The following is a 19442-nucleotide window of genomic DNA, read 5'->3' as shown; positions in this document are numbered from 1 at the left end:
GTCTACCACAATCAGGATGTGGATAGTCAAGGAAAACCGAGGAAGCCGTATTTACCTGATGACTCCCCAGAGTTTGACTTGCAGAAGGTGGTTGGCCAATACAAATGGCCCTGTCATCTTTAAGCCGACTGTCATGGCTACCGCAATCAGGGTGTGGATAACCAAGGAAAACCGGAGTAGCCCTGTTTACCTGATGACTAACCGGAGTTTGACTTGCAGAAGGGGGTTGGGTCGAACTGGCATCTTTAAGTCCACTGTCATGGCTACCACAATCAGGGTGAGGATAGCCAAGAAAAACCGGAGTAGCCCTATTTACCTGATGACTACCCGGAGTTGGACTCTCAGAAGATATACTGGCATGCATGTTCAGGGGGCACTCAAGGAAACTGGTAGGCTTATTTTCTTTACCGGCAGAGTTACACACGGAACCAGCCGTGGCACTTTCGTACGGGCGTTGATCGCTAGCAGGAAAACTGTCATGAGTGCCTTGACATGCAAGATAACTGTCATGTTCACCTGGAGGGTGAACAAGGTAACTCGAACCACTCAAGAATGAATTGACCCCTGGCATGAGTGTCGAGTTGATTGTCCATTTAGGAGGCTCTATAGGGCTAGAGTCCCCCAATTGGCCTTGCGGATCTAATGTGGCCACATTATTGGTACCTATAAGGTACCCATTATCACCGCAAGTATTACTTCCCGTCAGGGTGGTTACGTCGTCTACTTATAGTGAGAATTCGCCCCACTGTCTGTCAGCACGCTTACAATAATTGCAGCCTTCACAGGGCAAGTTTTCAGGCTTGATTCCAGCTATGTACGATGGGCATGGAGTCAGTTCATCCGGGATTCTGGAAAGCGCGTCCGCATTTCCATGTTTGGTTCCGGGTCTGTGTTTCACAATCATATGGTATTGAGAAAGTTCTTCCATCCATCGTGCGAGCTGTCCCTGCGGCTCCTTAAATCGTAACAGTCATGTTAGACTTGTATGGTCCGTCCCGACGGTAAACTCTACCTAAAAGGTAGTATTTAAACTGTCATTGAAATCTCACAATACTAAGCAGTTCCTTCCGAGTGGTGTAGTATCCTTTGTTCGGTTGTAAGAGGGAAACTGCTTAAAGCAATGACTCTCTCAACCCTGTCTTGTACTTGATTAAACACCCCTCCAATTGCTGCATCCGAGGCATCTCTATCTAAGATGAAAGGATCCTTTATACTTAGTATCGGGCAACGCTAAGATGGGAGGTTCTGTCAGCGCCGCCTTCAGGCTCTCGAAGGCCTGTTGCTGTTCCAATGAAATTTGTTCTTTCCTGTGAGATTAATCAAGAGTTGAGCTTACTCGGCGAAATCCTTGATAAAGGTTCGGTGATAATTCACCTATCCGAGAAACCGCTCCATATCTTTAGAGGACGCTGGTAAAGGGCAATTAGACCTTAAAACTTGACTTCCGGTTGGAAAAGTAGACACTTTTTTGGTAATGTCTGAATCTTTCCAACGTTTCTCTCAAATTATCGAGGTGTTCCCTGAAGGTGTGTCCTAATGCTAGGATGTCGTCCAAAAAGACTGTTTTCCAGGGGAGACCCCATAAGACGAGATTCATTGCACGAGAAAATGTGGCGGGAGCGTTAGTCAGACCAAAACCCATACGAACATGTTCAAATAATCCGTATTTTGTAAGAAACGCTGTTTTCTTTCGGTCCGTGTCCTTAACCTTGATCTGCCAATACGCGTTTTTGGCGTCCAGTTTTGAGAACCACGAACTTCCAGCTAGAGTGTCCAAACAATCCTCTACTAGTGGTAATGGAAAGGTGTCCTTAACAGTGACATCATTGAGCAACGCATGGAGCTGTCCTTTTATCTAACGAATACAGGTGCCGACGCCCACTCCTCCTCCCCAGCGAATGATGCTGGCGTACGCCGCACTCGCTGCTTTACAGGCTTGGCGTCGCTGGTGTCTACTGCATGCTCAATTTTGTCCAAAAAAACTCCGAGATCAAATTCATTCTTAGCGAAAACGTCCGAATAATGACGGAGAAGTTCAACTAAGTCCTTATACTGTGGAGATGCTCGGGTACCTTCCCAGTATCAGTTGAGGTTTTGGTTTAGTCTGACTCGCCAACATCGCGATATGTTATTATATCATTTGCATGCCTCTGAATATGTCTGGCGCTTATATCGGAGCGAATAAAATCCGCTGTTTCGGGTTAAAATAACCCCGATCCTCAAAAGCGTTAGCTAGTATTTCCCCTTTCTTAATGGTTCTAAAACTGTCGCCTAAATTTACTAAACAAACGACGGCTTAGTCTTGGCATTACGAACTGTACGGGATACTAGAAGATCCAGGTTCACATTAGACTTATTAGAAAACAATTGGGTTGGATTTGTTTTTATTAAAAAAAATAGGCATACAATAATCACAAAAATCCACCGTAAAAAATACTCCGTATTATAAAATAACACTGGAATATGTGGTTCAGAATAATGTTGTGCAATAAAAATGATACAAATTTAATCCTCGTATTATAAAATAACACACAGGAACGGTATCATGAATTTGTGAAACCACGTGACTGCTGGCTGAGGAACAAAAACAGAAAAATCAGGAAAACTACGCGAAAATTGATAAACACAGGATTAAAAGAATATAATGCATTAATTTATCAATTGCTAGCCAATACCTCTGACACCATTAAAGTAACGTTGCTGTCTTACTACAAGCTAAGTTACCTCGCTATAGAGCACGTGGATGGTTCACTATGAAAGTCACTGTATATCACCACGGGTCGCTGGACAGGTCAGGATAAGGTGATGATATAGCAGTCGAATACATGTCCAATAGGATATTCTGGCTTAGTGTCCTAGCTAAAAGCCCGGAGCACTAAGGAAACTGGCACTACTTACGTAGCGAATACTGGCTCCGTTAAAAACAGAGGACGTCTAACACACGTCTGGTCCCGCGGCCGACCAGGTGTGAAGAGACGCTTACACGGTTCACGGTGTTCATCTTTACCTGACACGGGCCAGTTGACCGTCACGCACTTCCGGCGGCGTAAACAATCTGGTCAACTCGGCCCGAGACACTACAGTTCCACCATCCTCAGAGTTATCTAGAAGATATATACTTGACAGTTACCTGTCTTTAACATGGTTTCCCAAAATAATGGGGCTTTGGGGATTATATCTGTCGACCAGTAAGAGTCTACATCAGATTTTCTTGTTAGACCCATTGCAACTATCAAGCTAATAAATAGCTTCATCTCATCGATAGTGACATTTTGTCAATTCTGTAACGGGCGTTTGTTTTCAGCCCTTCGTCTATCTTAGCTCTTGCATATTTATTTGTTTCGGTGACAAGTGTCAACCACATGTTATCTGCAAACAATAAGTTAAATAAATCTTATGGTTCAGGGTTTTCAGGGATATCTTTTATCCGACCAGATGTCCCTGTAAACGGGGCTGTAACTGGTATATGATCGTCCCTCTCCCACCCCATCTCGGTATCATCGAGAAGGTCACGATCCTTCTGAGATTGTACCATCTCATCCTGTCGATCCTAAACCAATCTACAATATGTAAAGGATCAAACCCATCAAAATCCTCCAAATCGCTGTCTGAATCTATAAACATGTTGATGATATCATCGAACTGATCTCCCCCACCTTCTGAAAAGTCCGCGATGTTTGACATCGATAGGTGCTTACTCACAGGCCCTGTTTTCACTTATTATCTTGAAGGTTTTGCTCAATTGCTGTCATAAGCGTGGTAAGGGTTAAACAGGAAAGACAGATAGCAAATATCTTAAATACAAACCATCTCACAAGGATGGAAACACGCTCAGAACTGCCACAAATAACTACGTAGCTTCGCAAATATTTAAGCATTAAAGTGTCTTTTTATGGATTATATGGTCTATATAGATGCCAGAGCTTTTCAGACAATCTTCATAATGCGCGCTAGCTCTGGCATCTATATAGACCATATAATCCATAAAAAGACAGTTTAATGCTTATATTTATGTTTTCTATATTAGTTTCTTTTCGATTTCAACTTAAATTTTCATTATAATTTAAAATCTTACTTTTACTGACGTTTCCATTGTCAGAGGTCAACAAATTGAACAGCATATTTTGATTCACGTGCTGATTGGCAAAAAAAAAAAATAGTGCGTGGAAATAATTAAAAAAATACTGAAAACATCATCAAATATTTTAATAACAATATCAATAATATTGGTAGTCAGTATTTCAGAATATACGGATGAATTATTCAGTTTGTTAACGATTTCGGATTTTTTTTTTTAAATTACCATCCGGAACAATTATGCGGATGGAAATTTCACCCGTCACCACGCGCACGTAACGGCTGACAGCATTGGCAGAGTTTAGCTATGAAAGTTGAATGTGCAGTGGGAGAAAGTGGAATTCGCCAAAAAACCAGGTGTAAACATGTTCTTTGATTGCATGGAAACAGCATTACAGTTTATAGTAGCTACAACAGCACCGGTGTCAGGGATACGACAAATGAGAGAAGTGACAGTGGCCGAGGGAGTTAGACGAGCTTCAGCGACAACGTTGCTTGTGACGGGTACCATGGCTGTTTCAAGTTTAGGATGCGTTAGACACGATAATGCACCACTTGATGCTTTCTTTTGTGAAGAAGAAACTGTTCTATTGTACGACCGGAGAGAAGCCTCGTTCTTATGATTTGACATAAACATGATGTGTCGGGTTTCAAAATTTTTGTCATTCAAACACTGGATGGCGGTGGCGCGCAAACAATGTGGTGTGTAATGATTTCCCACTGCCCCCGGAACAAATATCTGTCAACATATGTGTTTATTAAATCTTGTTTTATTTCCATTTTCGTGATTGTTAACCGTTCTTACCTTTATTTTCGTTTTACATTTAAAGATTTGTTTTCTGGTCTCGTACTCTATCCGATAGCATGATGAGCAATGATAAGATGCCATTTGTTTACATTGGTTGCAAGTAGTTCCGGAGGATCCCAGCCGTACATCCGGTCGCGTATGAATAACACCTGAATGCACGATTTGGGTGTCAGTTATGCATAGAATTGTGTCACGCTTTGGGTGTCAGTTATACTCTCATAGACTGCAAATTTGTTTAGTTTGTTTATATCATGGCTTTGCCATCCAAATGTAAATATATCTGTATAATGTTCTAACGCACCTGACGTGCCTTCCCTTTGATAAGTTATTCACAGCACCTTGAATTCATCCAGACAACATAACACTCATTCATACAATCTCCCATTACTTGCATAATCTGACATCCTTAGCCTGGCCAGGACATACTCAAATCCACATCTGCCACACTCCTCCTTTCGAAATGTTTTTTTTAACATTGCCCTTGTGTGTCTATAGTATCTAGAATCACATAATGAATATATTAATTATAAAATTACACTACACAAAATTTGAAACTACGGCTCATTGTTTATAGCTATATATATTACAGCATGTGTCTCTTGCTCCGTGAATCGAGAAAAGTTGTTTTGCCTTTACTGTCAATACTCGGACAAGCATCAGTGTGCTAACCCTCCTTCTTCATACAAATATACACTTTGTATATTCTAATCTCCATGCTGTGAGCTCTGTTTGCTGTGTTTAGCTACCTTATATGACGAAATAAAAACCAGAAAACAAATATGTGGCGAAATAATGGCTCACTTTTTAGAAGTGGCCGCAATATTTATTTTTAAAACATTTTAATTTTAAATCGAAGAGTTGTTATAATCAATTTAATGTAATTTATCTTTCTTGAACTTTATTATAAATGAATTAACAAATATTTTATAATCAACAAAAACACTTAGAATATCAGCAAAGGTGAGCGGAAGAAAACATAATCCGCCATATTACACACAATCATACAACAAATCTGCATAAAAATATAACTAAGACTTCCTCACATGTAGAATGTCGCCTAATATAGGTTACACACAATCATACAACAAATCTGCATAAAAATATAACTAAGACTTCCTCACATGTAGAATGTGGTCACACTGTGGAAGGTGCAACCATATAATAGTGTACAAGAAAAACAAAGAAAAAACAAACCTGGATACATAAACGAGGGAGGGATATATGGGAGGGTAAGCACACTGATAATTTAAATTTCACTTTTTGATGGTTGAATTCTAGATACGATGGCGTCTTCTGAAAATTTTTTCTAAGTGTTGGGGTGACCAGCTGAACTGACCAATGAGCGATGACCTTTGCTCTACGACCCCGGATGTGACGCTTACCATATATGGGTCAAGAGGCGTGGCTACCCATATTGTTGATTTAGTATTACAAGGAATGTCAGTTTGTGCAAAAACATGTTTGTTGTTACAAACTGTATTTTTTGCCTTTACTGTCAATACTCGGACAAGCATCAGTGTGCTAACCCTCCTTCTTCATACAAATATACACTTTGTATATTCTAATCTCCATGCTGTGAGCTCTGTTTGCTGTGTTTAGCTACCTTATATGACGAAATAAAAACCAGAAAACAAATATGTGGCGAAATAATGGCTCACTTTTTAGAAGTGGCCGCAATATTTATTTTTAAAACATTTTAATTTCAAATCGAAGAGTTGTTATAATCAATTTAATGTAATTTATCTTTCTTGAACTTTATTATAAATGAATTAACAAATATTTTATAATCAACAAAAACACTTAGAATATCAGCAAAGGTGAGCGGAAGAAAACATAATCCGCCATAATGACAATATGTAATATATTGTCATCCGCCACCCGAAACAGCATGGAGATTGAAATATTTAACACACATTAAAAGACAAAATGAAATTATTTACAAGGTAAAGACTACACAAAACATGCTTACTTTTCACTACATAGCCTACATTCTAGTACTTGTAGCCATATGGCTTAGTTAATAATTATATCATAAATATAAGATGAAAACATATGATTTAAACGAAAACGAAACATTTGATTTATCAAAACACTTAAAAATTACGAAATTGTCTATATAGTTTGAAATGTCTGATGCATATATAGGGGCCCACGCGCCTACATTGCATCCACTGTATACCTGATATGCCTGTATTTCCTTGTAGGGACCCACGCGCCTACAATTCCTTTACTGGATACCAGTGTATGTCTGTGTTTGATTAATGTTTAAATTATATTTGCATTTCTGTACACAGGATGAACACAATTCTCAGTATATAAAGTTCATATTCATACACAATTGTAGGGACCCACGCGCCTACAATTCATGTACTGATCTGAGTCTCTGTCGTGTTCCTGTCCAAGTAGTATTAAAGATGTTCATATCTACACATTGTAGGGGCCCACGCGCCTACAAATCATGTAGAAAATATACACATAAAATGTATGTGTATGGTTAGTGTCCAAGTGCTATTGTGTATATATACATAACTGTAGGGACCCACGCGCCTACAGTAAACCACTAACTGCTAATGTTTATTAAATATATGGGGGGGGGGGGGGGGGGGGGGGGGTAGTAACGATTGGCCGCTGGGGCCCACGCGCCAGCAGAAAACCTAAATCTATGTGCTGATGCCAAAATTATAGATCTACTAGAATTTGTCCATGTTGTAATTAAGCACTGTATAATGGAGCTGCCCGAATGTACTTTTTAAATGCATCAGACTTCCATCTACCTAATAATCTAATCTGTGCATCGGTCATGCCCCGCTCTGCTGCTAAAGATGCCCCCCCAATTCTGAACGAATGACCTTTATATAGGGAGCTGTCTAATTCGCAGAATCGGAGACAGCGGCGGATCATGGAATCGAAAGAGTTACGTATCACTGGGCGCTTGTCTTTGTGAATGTACAGAGATCCTGAGCTGGACCCTCTCACAGACAAGTATCCCAGCAAGGCTTTTACTGGGCATACGATCGAGTCTTTCTCAAGACTACTCACTGTGACATTGTGTATTTGGTTGGCAGAATTGTGTTTGAAGTTTGAAAAACTGATTTCAATACTGTATGGAATTCCTCCACGATAGGCGATACGGAGATCAGATATTTGCAGAACATTTTTGGCTGTAACCGAGTTAGTATAAACCAGTTCGCCTATGCGTGCTAAGCCATAGAAGGCCAGAGTGAAAATGGAGCGATATAGCTGTTGGTCATACAGGTCGGGGCAGAGACAAGTCAAGGAAGAAACCAGCTTATGAAGTATTGGTTCCGTAATGGGAAGCCTTGTGTCATAGGTTGGTGCAGTTTTAGATGCACCAGTAAGAATCTTTTTAATAGAGAATGACTTTGTCGGGTCGGCAAGACCGGATATATTATGAACATAGGCGATTGCTGACAAATGTGAACAAATAGTCGAGGCTGAAAGGCCCTTTTCATGACAATGGGCAATATAGAGAGCCACTGTTGCGTAATTGAGTGGGAGGCGTGCATGTGTGTGTAGAACTGAGAGGCAGAATTTGTCCAAATCTGACAACACCTTGTTATATGTACGTTCTGTGGATGGTGCAAGACAAGCGCCAAGTAACTTAGTCAAGGTAGTAGGTAAAGTTCCTGGTCCAATAGAGACTGTACTTGCGTTGGCTCTGGGGAGGCTGAGGGACATAATTTTTTGAACTTCTCGACCTGCAAACGAGACAAGGCATCAGCTAGCGAATTGTCGTGACCTCTTATATGAACACATTTAAAGAGAATGTTATAATTGAGGCATGACAGTACTAGTTTGCGTACAAGCCTCATGAGAATTGGGTCTCGTGATGATTGTTTATTGATCACTGGAACTAAAGCCTGGTTGTCCGTGAAAAATCGAATACACTTATGTTTTAACTGGTCCCCCCAAGCTAGGATTGCCAACACAATGGGATAAAGCTCTAGAATGGCTATATTTACTTTTTGTTCTTGAACTTTGATGACCCAGGTACCGTAAAACCAATTGTTTCCAAACATCCCCCCAAAGCCCAAATAAGAGGAGTCTGTGAAAAAATTGATACTATCACTTAGCATCCACCTATCATCTAGGAAAAATTGAGAACCATTGAATGATTGTAAAAATTCTTCCCACATGATGAGGTCAGCTTTAGCAGACTTTGGAAGGCGGACAAGATGAAATGACTTTTGAATCCCAATCGTTATATCAATGAGACGACGTAGGAAGGCACGACCTGGCAAAACAACTGCAGTGGCAAACTGTAACGTACCAATGAGAGACTGTAGATTTTTTAATGTGACCTTTTTACGGGTTTTAAAAGATGTTATTAAGTCTCTGCAACGGTCCAATTTATCCTGAGGGAGCCTAGCTTCCATTTTTGTTGTATCTAGGGTAATCCCCAGGAATGGCAATACCTGTTCTGGGCCAAAAGTCTTATCTGGGGCTAATGGGATACCAATATAAGAACACATATCCTGAAAGTTTTGAAGTATGGCCATGCACTCTGATTTTGTGGTGGCCATGAACAGAAAATCATCTAAAACATGAACCACTGATGGGGCTTTGAGTTTTGAATAGGCCACCCATTCTAAAGCAGTACTGAGTTCTTCAAAAATTTTGCAGCTTTCTGATAACCCCATTGGTAAACATTTGTCAAAATAGAAATTTCCATCCCATATTAACCCTAACATTCTACGATCATCTGGATGAATGGGAACAATCCTAAATGCAGATTCTATATCTGTCTTAGCTAAAAAAGAATTTTGACCTAGTTGTTTAATATGGCCAATAGCATCCGAAATTGTAGCATATTGTACTGTAGAAGACGCAGGACTGATTCCATCATTGATAGACAGGCCTTTTGGATAACTAAGGTGATGGATCATGCGGAATTTGCCAGGTTCTTTTTTAGGGACAACACCTATAGGGCTAACATGGAATTGTTCATAGGGTGAATTAATGAAGGGGCCCGCAATTCGTCCACCCTGCAATTCTTTCTTAAGTTTTTCTTCTACTACACCGGGGAGGTCTTTAGCTGATTTTAGATTTTGACAAGTTGGGCGAAAGTCCCCTCCTTCATAGTGGATGCGAAAGCCCTCCTTAAAACCATTAACAAGATATTGTGTCTTCCCGACATCATACCCGTCTAACATCTCTGCCAGTCTATCGGCGATTATAGGGGTGACGATGTCTGGGGAAACCCTGTGCTCTAGGGGTGTATGGTTGGAATCGGTTGGAAGAATATTGTTGGTATTGCTGTCGTGGGGGACGAAAATTTTGCATTGATCCAAAATGGGAACGTGGAGCATGCGAGAGTGTGGGGCAGTTGCTTGGATGATGACTTCCTTGGCAGGTGGTACAGCCGTGGAAATGCTTGCAGCCGCTATTGGGTCCAGGGCAACTTCTATCATTTAGAAATTTGAAGCAGAAACCCTTGGGGTGGGGACCCGACTGCTTGGTTGATTGGGAGGGTTGACCGAGTCTACGCATAATGGCCTCGTGCCACAGCTCCCATTCCACACGGTCCCAACCCTGTTCTCCATTGGCAGCTTGAAGGCGTCTAAAAGAGCTATCATAATACTGCCAATCAGCTCCTTTTGTAGCTAGTTTTCGAACCAAAGAGGCATATTTTAGGAGTGCTGCAAACTCTTTCGACTTCCTTTCGCAATAAATACTCGCAAAAATGTGGAAGTTGTTTGTCCATTGGTCAATGGAAAGGGTTTTGGGTTTATGTTTAGGTACCCACTGTACCACAGGAGCCCCCGATTGGTATTTGATCACCTGTTCATAGCTGGCATTATCTTTTTTGTCGATAAGGGACATGTCTATATATTCGCCAGCCCAGATCTTTTCTTTCACCACCTGTGTCACTAAGGCTGGTAGTGGAATGGCAGTCGACGTAAAGGGATTCGCATCTGTGTCATCAACTGGGGATACCTGGGACACAGTTGCTGCTACGTTTAAGGCACTATGAACTACGGTTTCCTCACCTACAGCTTCATTGACTTGTGGCAAAGCTGTTGATGCTGTTGCGCCGTCCTGAGAAGATGGTGGTCGTGATGTAGCTGGCATGACAGCTGTCATGTCATTGAGGTGAGGGAAAAACTGCCGACATGCAGTTTCTACTCCTTGTTTGACAGCTCTCTGTACAATGGCCTCAACTTCTGACTCTGGTATGAGTCTTCCGGGCGTTTCCTCTGTTGCTGGCCTCTGAATCCCCGGCTGTACGGGTAGAAATTGGTTTTCACCGGCATTAACAACTTCAGTTGTCACTGTTGTACGGGACCGGGGAGGTATGGTCGAGTGGTTAGTGGCCGCTTTCCGTTTGGGAGGCATTTTGGAAGGGTTCTGAAGTACCACGCAGTACCAAGCCAATGTGTGATAAAAATAAAAAGTGTGTTGCATAAATAGTAGTAAAATTACTCGAGAATTAGAAAATTGTCTCCTGAAATGATGATTATAGTTTGTAACTAATATATATGTATGTATATATATCTACTTTTTTTTTTTTTTTTTTTTTTAAATGAACTGAAGCCACCTATTCTTAAGGGGCCAGTAAACAGATATATCTATATAATATATATATATTTTTATAACAACTGAAGCCACAGAAATTAAACCGGGGCCAGCAATCAATATGAATGTAACATTGAAAAACAAACTAGCAAGACAGACAGGGAGAGCACATCATTTATACCGACTGCCTAAAATAGGAAGTAATGGCAATAGTGGATACATAAATGTAAACACCGATGTGAGCCACGCTGCTGTAACATGCATAGTTATAAAACTGAAACCACAATGGGCCAGTAAGCTGAAGCCTCACATTTAAGAAGCCAGCAATTTTAAATTAGTATCTGTATCAAATTATAGCTGCTTGTGATGGCCGAAACATGTATTAATGTTACCTCTATAGATATATATACATGTACATATATTAATACGTAAAGTGCCAGTAACAGAAGTTAACCATGGAAAAGTAGTAATGCTTTATCTAAAGTTGAAATTCAATATATACTTACTTCATAAAATTAGAATATACCAATATTTAATGATCGACATAAAGGCTATTTACAAGCAAAAAGGGGGGGGGGGGGGGGGGGGGTTATTGGTGAATGTAACATCATAAGGAAAAACACTTTCCAATATTCCTTAACTAAAGTCCTGAAATCTAAAAACCTATAGATAACACATAATAAAATAATATGACAAATCATTTGAAGTAAATGTGTACTAAAAAATGTTGAAAATTGTGGTATCAATTCTCAAGAACACATTATCAGATGTATCTATGAGACAAAAAAAAAATCAACAAGTGTTGGCCAGCTCTCCAGACCACGTGTAAGGGGAGGTAACTCGAAGTTTGTTTTGAGAATGTCGGTGATTAAAACTGGGGAACTGACTCGCTGCCTTTCACCCCACACAATATCCCCCCTCGCACGGATTTATAGTAAGGGTGTTGTCGTTTAAAATGCACACCGTCCGTATTGTACAAATTATGCAAGTCCGTCATGCGTTGATGTTTCCAAAATTTGCAAAACTTGCTCCCCGACAATAACGTCTCGAGTTTCCCATTCAATTCCATCACCCTGTGATTGTATATGTCGACGTCAACGTCGCCCTTGTGATCGCGTGTTTTCTGTCTGGGAAAAAGTTCCAGGATAACAATGTATTGTACAAACGGGGCAGCGAACAATTGTTCCACTAGAGACGTTAACTTTGACAAAACCATGTCTGGGGTCAGATCAGGGCGACTGATGTCGTTTCCCGCTATCTGCATGCATATAACATCGGGACGATAAAAATAAACATCATCTATGTGTTGTTGTAATGTCTCAATAGTCCCACCAGAATATCCCACAAAGTAAGTCTGATGAGAATCGGGCCGGAAGCCAAGATTGGTCCTAGATGGATGTTCTTCACAAAACTGTCCCAAACGGCGAATGAGGCTATGTCCCCATATCAAAATTGATTTCGGCCCCATTATCAATATTGAAAACAAAGCCTACTTACATACGATGTGTCCTAAAAGAAATTGTCTACTCGGAGTCAGAATCTCCTGTGTGTCAATCATGAAAAAACACCAATGTCGAAGCCCTCGTAGATAGGAATGTTTTTACAGCGGTTAGATAGCTAGAGCCGCCGCCATTGTTGTTGTTGTGGTATTTCTGGATCACTGCACCTCGCGCACTGAACGCTTCAAACGCAGAAATGTCACACTTAAACCGTCCGGTAATCACTCAAAATGAACAACTTAAATGTCCTAGACGTGATAGAGTCTAAAGTAGACAAAACAATAAGCACACTGATAATTTAAATTTCACTTTTTGATGGTTGAATTCTGTGTTGGGGTGACCAGCTGAACTGACCAATGAGCGATGACCTTTGCTCTACGACCCCGGATGTGACGCTTACCATATATGGGTCAAGAGGCGTGGCTACCCATATTGTTGATTTAGTATTACAAGGAATGTCAGTTTGTGCAAAAACATGTTTGTTGTTACAAACTGTATTTATCGGGATTTGTACACCCTTAGGGTCCACCCTACGATTATTCACGATTCTTGATGCTGTATCATGTACGTAATGTATTTCGTCCATCGTTTTTCCGGATTTCTGCATTAGTCGGAAGATTGGTTGACATCTGGTTATGCTGAGTCTTCCATAATCCACAATGAGGACATCGGTACTTTGTGACCGTCCTGATATGGATTAAAGACCAATGACTAGGCATGGCTCCATAAGACACGTAATCTGGTTACCGCATGTGCTCGGCTTCCCACTTGGGACAAAAATCCCCATTAAGCTTCAAAATTTCCTTATTTGGTGCCCCGAAATCGATTATGTCGACACCACTCATGCCTGCTAACAAACACATTCTACAAACCATGGACATCCAGCCTTACAGCTGTTGATCCTGTTGAGATGCTTGTTTTTTAAAAATATCAACTTAAAGTAATTATGTGCAGTACTCGAACGTGAAATCATTATGTATATACACCCTGTTAATTGTAACAATTAAAAAAGAAAAATAATAAATATTCAATTTTTATTATGACAGCACTCCTCGCTTCATAAATATCCATCCTATATACACTATAGCTCAATAGGAAGCTGGCAAGGCCCAGTGGATCAGACTTAACAGTATGAGTTACTGTTTGGTTTGGTTAATTTCATTTAATGTCCTATTAACAGCTAAGGTCATTTAAGGACGACCTCCGTTGCGTGCTTTAGGAGGCTGCGGTATGTTCGTGTTAAGTCTCCTTGTGATAGGCCGGAACTTTTATAGTGCTACCTCACAGAAGCATATTGCCAAAGACACCCAGCAGGACGGATATAAAACGGTACACTACAAAACATAACTAGAAGGTTAAAGCATTTTGCATGTAAAACAAATATTACTTTAAATCACTTGGGTACCTAATTCTTTTCATATATCGTACTTGACAGTTTGGAACAGAAACGTCAGACATGTACCTTTTTCTCCAGAAAATATTTGAGCGACAATTGACAAAAAAAAGAAATGAAGTTCATTTTGATTCTTTGCATATTTTGGTTATGTTTATTTCAAGATTTAATCAGTTCCGTCCTTACATTTTAATGTCAATTTTGATAGCAGTAAACGATGAAAAACTTAATATATCATGTCCGAAAGGTGTTTTAAGCTACGACTGTGATAATGAAATAATTCTATATCCCTGCAGGTAGGGCGTAAGAATTCTACCTGCTGCCCCCATTGCATGATCGTAAGAGGCGACTAAACTTGGGATCTTATCTTTTCTCTTCTTTCCTAACAACTTTCTACTTCCTAATGTCTCCCTTGACAATGCCTTACTTTGGGCATTTAGTTGAGCGTTCGCCGCTGTGAGGAAGGCTTTGGGTTCTGTCCCCAGGCCGAGACATACCAAAGTCTTCATAAAAATGGTAGTTGCTGCTCCTGCTTAGCGCTCGGCAAAATTAGGAGTGGGACGACTGGTTCGCCCGTTGTCAGTATAATGTGACCGGGTGGGGTATATTGAATGTAAAGACGTCAGTCTCCAGTATCCAGCAAAGACCAAGGCTACGTTGAGTAGGAAGGGAATCAATGCCGATTTCAATCTTTCTTCGGTCATGTCTTTTTCGGAATCGTTATAGGCGTTATTTGTGAGAAAAAAATTAGCTGTTTTATGATGAGGACGAAATGTCGTGGAGCGAAACTTTGGGGTCACGTGTTGTCACACGAGTAAATATGATAATGATAATGATGCGACAGTGTTCACAGTTTATATACTTATGTAACAGGCGGGGTGGGGTCAACCTGTTTAGTCTTGAACAGCTATATAGCTAAATGGTGTACCTAGGTTCTGTAGTATATTATTAAAATGACAACACAACAATGTCGACCATGTTGAGAACTGTAATGAAACTAACATCAAGACCCTGATGTGGGTCAATACAAAACAACCACACAGGTTATGCGGAACGCACCCATTATACAACAGGTTCGATACTCGGCGTTCCGTACCAGTATATAAAGCACGAAAGGCAGATAAACATTATAAGACGTATATTTATTAGGCCGTTACCCCGTGGGATATTCGACGAGTTTACGTGTTACAAAATAAAGAAACCGTTCTGCCCCCTGGCCGAGACATACAAGAGTCTTAAGAAATGGTAGTTGTGCAGTAGCATCCACAAGCCTAATGATGTTTTTTTCCAAAACACCCTCTTCCCATGCATGTCGGAATAAACCTGGGAATATTCATTTGTTTACAATGTTACAAGGGGCAGCGGACAAATATTCCGAACAAACATTATTGTAGCTTTTGTTGAAAAGGCCAAACACTGACCTATCCAAGAGTTGGAGGAAGTGTGTGGTGTGAGGGGGGAAATAATAAAATTGAAATGTTTTCTGTTATTGCCAATTGCAATAAGCCGAGGATCTCGTGCGACCCATGGCCATCAAGCAGAAGTAAATGTGGGCGCTCCACACACGAACCACTGTTCGCAAAGTTCTTCATTCATCCAGACTGATCGCGTCAGCGGTGTTGTAACCGAAAAGACATTTTGATGTTTTGCCCTTTCAGAAAAAATGTTCAATATACATGTATAAGTATTTAAAACGGTTCACACTACCAGATCACTCGCAAAATAATATTTCAATCACAAATGTTTCATATAAAATACAACGTAAAACATAATTTCATGAAGACAAAACACGATATAAATCCCTTGAGAAAATATTACAACTAGGAATACGGTAATACTTTTATTGTAAGGGTTAACAGTGTTTATAAGCCGGACCCAATATCGGAGAACGTACCGGTACTCTAAAAAAATTTCATTATCCGTGTACCAGGGTGATTAAAACGGTGACACAATACAATCCATTGGAATGTCACGTCTTTTAAACATTAATTTTTTTTTTAAAAGTGTCGTTAACAAATCCATCAATTCAGATATTGGCGCTATGCTGGCAAATTGTTGTGGTACTTCCTCCAATGTCTCCCGTACCACTCCCGGAAAGTCGGCGAACTCAGGGTCCACACCTTCCGAGTAACCAATAGATGTATCCCTTCGGACCTACTGGACTCCCATCTGTAAATGTGGCGGAGGTCCGAGTCATTGATATCATGATGGTTTGTGTACCGTCATTGCATATAAACGCACCACCTCGTTTTCGCTGACGTCACTATACTCTAGATATGCATGCAGTTTATCCGCCGGCCAACTACTGTCTGAACATTCCGGCAAACTATCACAAGAAAAAAAACATTGTTCTGTTCATATATATAGTTCATCAATATTCCAATTATTTCTTTTGTCACTGCCCTGCAGATAGGGCTTAAGAATTGTACCTGCTGCCCCCATTACATGATCGTAAGAGGCGACTAAATTTGGGATCTTATCTTTCCTATTCTTTCTGAACAACTTTCTTCTTCCTAATGTCTCCCTTGACAATGCCTCACTTTTGGCCTTTAGTTGAGCGTTCGCCCCTGTGAGGAAGGCTTTGGGTTCTGTTCCCTGGCCAATACATACCAGAGTCTTTAGAAAGGGTAGTTGCTACTCCTGTTTAGCGCTCAGCATATTGGGAGTGGGACGACTGGTTGGCCCGTTGTCAGTATAATGTGACCGGGTGGGGTGTGATGCTGGGTGTCTTCGGCAGTATGCGTCAGTGAGGTAGCACTATAAATCGGCAAAAGTTCCGGCCTATCACAAGGAGACTTAGCACGAACATACCGCAGCCTCCCAAAACACACATACGCACTCACCACACTCATACATGTCGCATGCGCGGGAGGCCGTCCTTAAATGACCTTAGCTGTTAATAGGACGTTTAACAAAATAAACCAAATCAAAGAAAAAAAACAAAATAAGGTAATATTTCGACATGTTCATTGTACTAAAATTACTATTACTATACATATATATAAAGTATATAAGACAGCAAAACTATAGTGCATATACAATATGTCAAATGGAAGTAATTATGAAGAAAAAACGAAAATATTTGCTGGTCATGATGAATTAATTGATGACTGAAAACAATATATGTAAACAAAACAAAATTTTAATAATGTCCTATTTTAATGGTACATTGCATTGGTGGTCCATGGAATGTTCATTATTCCATTAGTGCATGATTAGACAAAACAAACTGGTTCCATTATATCAAAGATTAAAAAACTAGTTACAATGCATGAAGGAAAAAGCGTCTAAGAAAACAAAACTAATAATTGGATGACAACGGAGACCTATGGAATGGTTTATGTTCCATTATTGACCTTAAGAGTCTCTATGAAAACAGAACACAATTTAAATTATTGTATGAATTTCTATTCAGTGTTGTATTAAGGGACATATGTGTTTTGTCATTTTTGGACAGTGTTCAGATCTTTATCCATGTTCACAGCAACAGGAAGGGATGTAGATGATGCGTCTTTGGCACTGATGAAGGTTGAGGTGGAAATTTCGCATCCATTTTGGTGACTGATATCGACTCTATATCTAAAAGATATTCCTCCAGCAGTTCAGTCGACAATGTGGAGTCCAAAATGTCCTGTTTGTTCTGTGAAGATAAAAATGTCACAAGAACAGAGTTGTATATTTGTAGTTTCTGTCCTGTGGTGAAACTACCAGAAGCAGTGTAGGAATGCACCATGGAGTCTGACCGCTGTCGCAAACCGCAGTTTGTACATCTATAAAATTTAGTATCAATCAAGTTTTGAGTTGTTGTTTTTTTGTTTTGCATGCAGAGCAGGCTTTAGTTGAAATCACCATGACATTGGCGAAATAGCCGGTCAGTGTGTTGGTGGATGAAGTCTCTTGTTCAAGGATGTCTTCGCTGATGAAGACATCTTTTGTCCTGGTGATTTCTGTAGTTGCTGTTGTAGTTAGGGATTTGACATTATTGAAATGGCGTGTAGATAGATTGAAGAAGCAGTAGGACTTGTGAACCTGTTTGTTCCAAACAGTAAGCGATATGCAAGCGGTGTTGTCTGCAATTGTCACATCCTGTTTTTCCATATCTTGCCCTCTAACTTGCAATGTTGAAGGTGTGTTGGAGTTCAGAACTTGTGTAGAGAGTGACACATATTGGTTTGTTTACCGTCCTATTAACAGCTAAGGTCATTTAAGGACGGCCTCCCGTGCGTGGGACATGGATGCGTGTGATGTTTGTGTTAAGTCTCCTTGTGATAGGCCGGATCTTTTGCCAATTTAGAATGCTACCTCACTGAAGCATACTGCCGAAGACACCCAGCAGCACACCCCACCCGGTCACATTATACTGACAACGAGCGAACCAGTCGTCCCTCTCCTAATTTGCTGAACACTAAGCAGGAGCAGCAACTAGTGAACTACCATTTTTAAAGACTCTGGTATGTCTCGGCCAGGGGACAGAACCCAAAGCCTTCCTCACAGGGGCGAACGCTCAACTAAAGGCCAAAAGTGGTCAAGGGAAGAAGAAAGTTGTTAAGAGAGAAGAGAAAAGATAATGTTATGTATGGATCCGTTACCATCGGTGGTCATTATCCTGATGTTAGTACGTTCCTATAACAGAACCGCATGGTTCCGGTTTGTGTACTGCGCATGTTTGTAATGTTGTGACCCGCCATTAAAATGTTCCAAGCAGTGGTGCGTTGTCCTGGTAGTTTATAAGTAAAAGAACCAATACAAACACAACAGTGGCGACGAGGATCGACGTAAACTATCATCGGAACAACACCTGAAACAGAAAAACTGCAAGGTATGGCTGTAAGACACGGAAATATCGAGGAATTCGATATCAATTCTCAGAATTGGGACGAGTACATCGAACGTTTAGAACATTATTTTGTGGCTAACACTTTGGATGATGATGCTATAAAGCGTTCCATATTACTGACTGTATGTGGCAGTAAGACATACGGACTTATTCGGAATATAGTGAGTCCTGAAAAACCCAGTGATATAACGTACGATGAACTGAAAACGGCTATTGGCACACACCTTAAACCCAAACCGTTGGTCATAGCGGAAAGGTTCAAATTCCACCAACGTAAACAGAGGGAAGGAG

General features: G+C 40.5%; 1 protein-coding gene across 3 annotated transcripts; it reads right to left on the bottom strand.

Moving 5' to 3' along the window:
* Window positions 1–7495: 7495 nt before the first annotated feature.
* LOC117341025 lies at window positions 7496–13243 on the bottom strand. 3 transcript variants are annotated; one of them, XM_033902838.1, is made up of 3 exons: window positions 12920–13243; window positions 10897–11254; window positions 7496–8604 (listed from the first exon to the last, which is right to left on the bottom strand). In XM_033902838.1, exons 2-3 carry the CDS (start codon window positions 11240–11242, stop codon window positions 7598–7600), a joined length of 1353 nt encoding a protein of 450 aa, XP_033758729.1. In that variant the 5' UTR covers window positions 11243–11254; window positions 12920–13243; the 3' UTR covers window positions 7496–7597. The 3 variants fall into 3 exon arrangements, with proteins under 3 accessions (XP_033758729.1, XP_033758727.1, XP_033758728.1); XM_033902836.1 differs by having other exon boundaries at window positions 7496–11254; XM_033902837.1 differs by lacking the exon at window positions 12920–13243 and having other exon boundaries at window positions 10897–11325.
* Window positions 13244–19442: the final 6199 nt, after the last annotated feature.

This window comes from Pecten maximus, chromosome 13, assembly GCF_902652985.1.
Source record: "Pecten maximus chromosome 13, xPecMax1.1, whole genome shotgun sequence".
Lineage (NCBI taxonomy): Eukaryota > Metazoa > Mollusca > Bivalvia > Pectinida > Pectinidae > Pecten > Pecten maximus.
The sequence above is the reverse complement of the archived record's forward strand: the minus strand, read 5'-3'. Positions and strand labels throughout refer to the sequence as shown.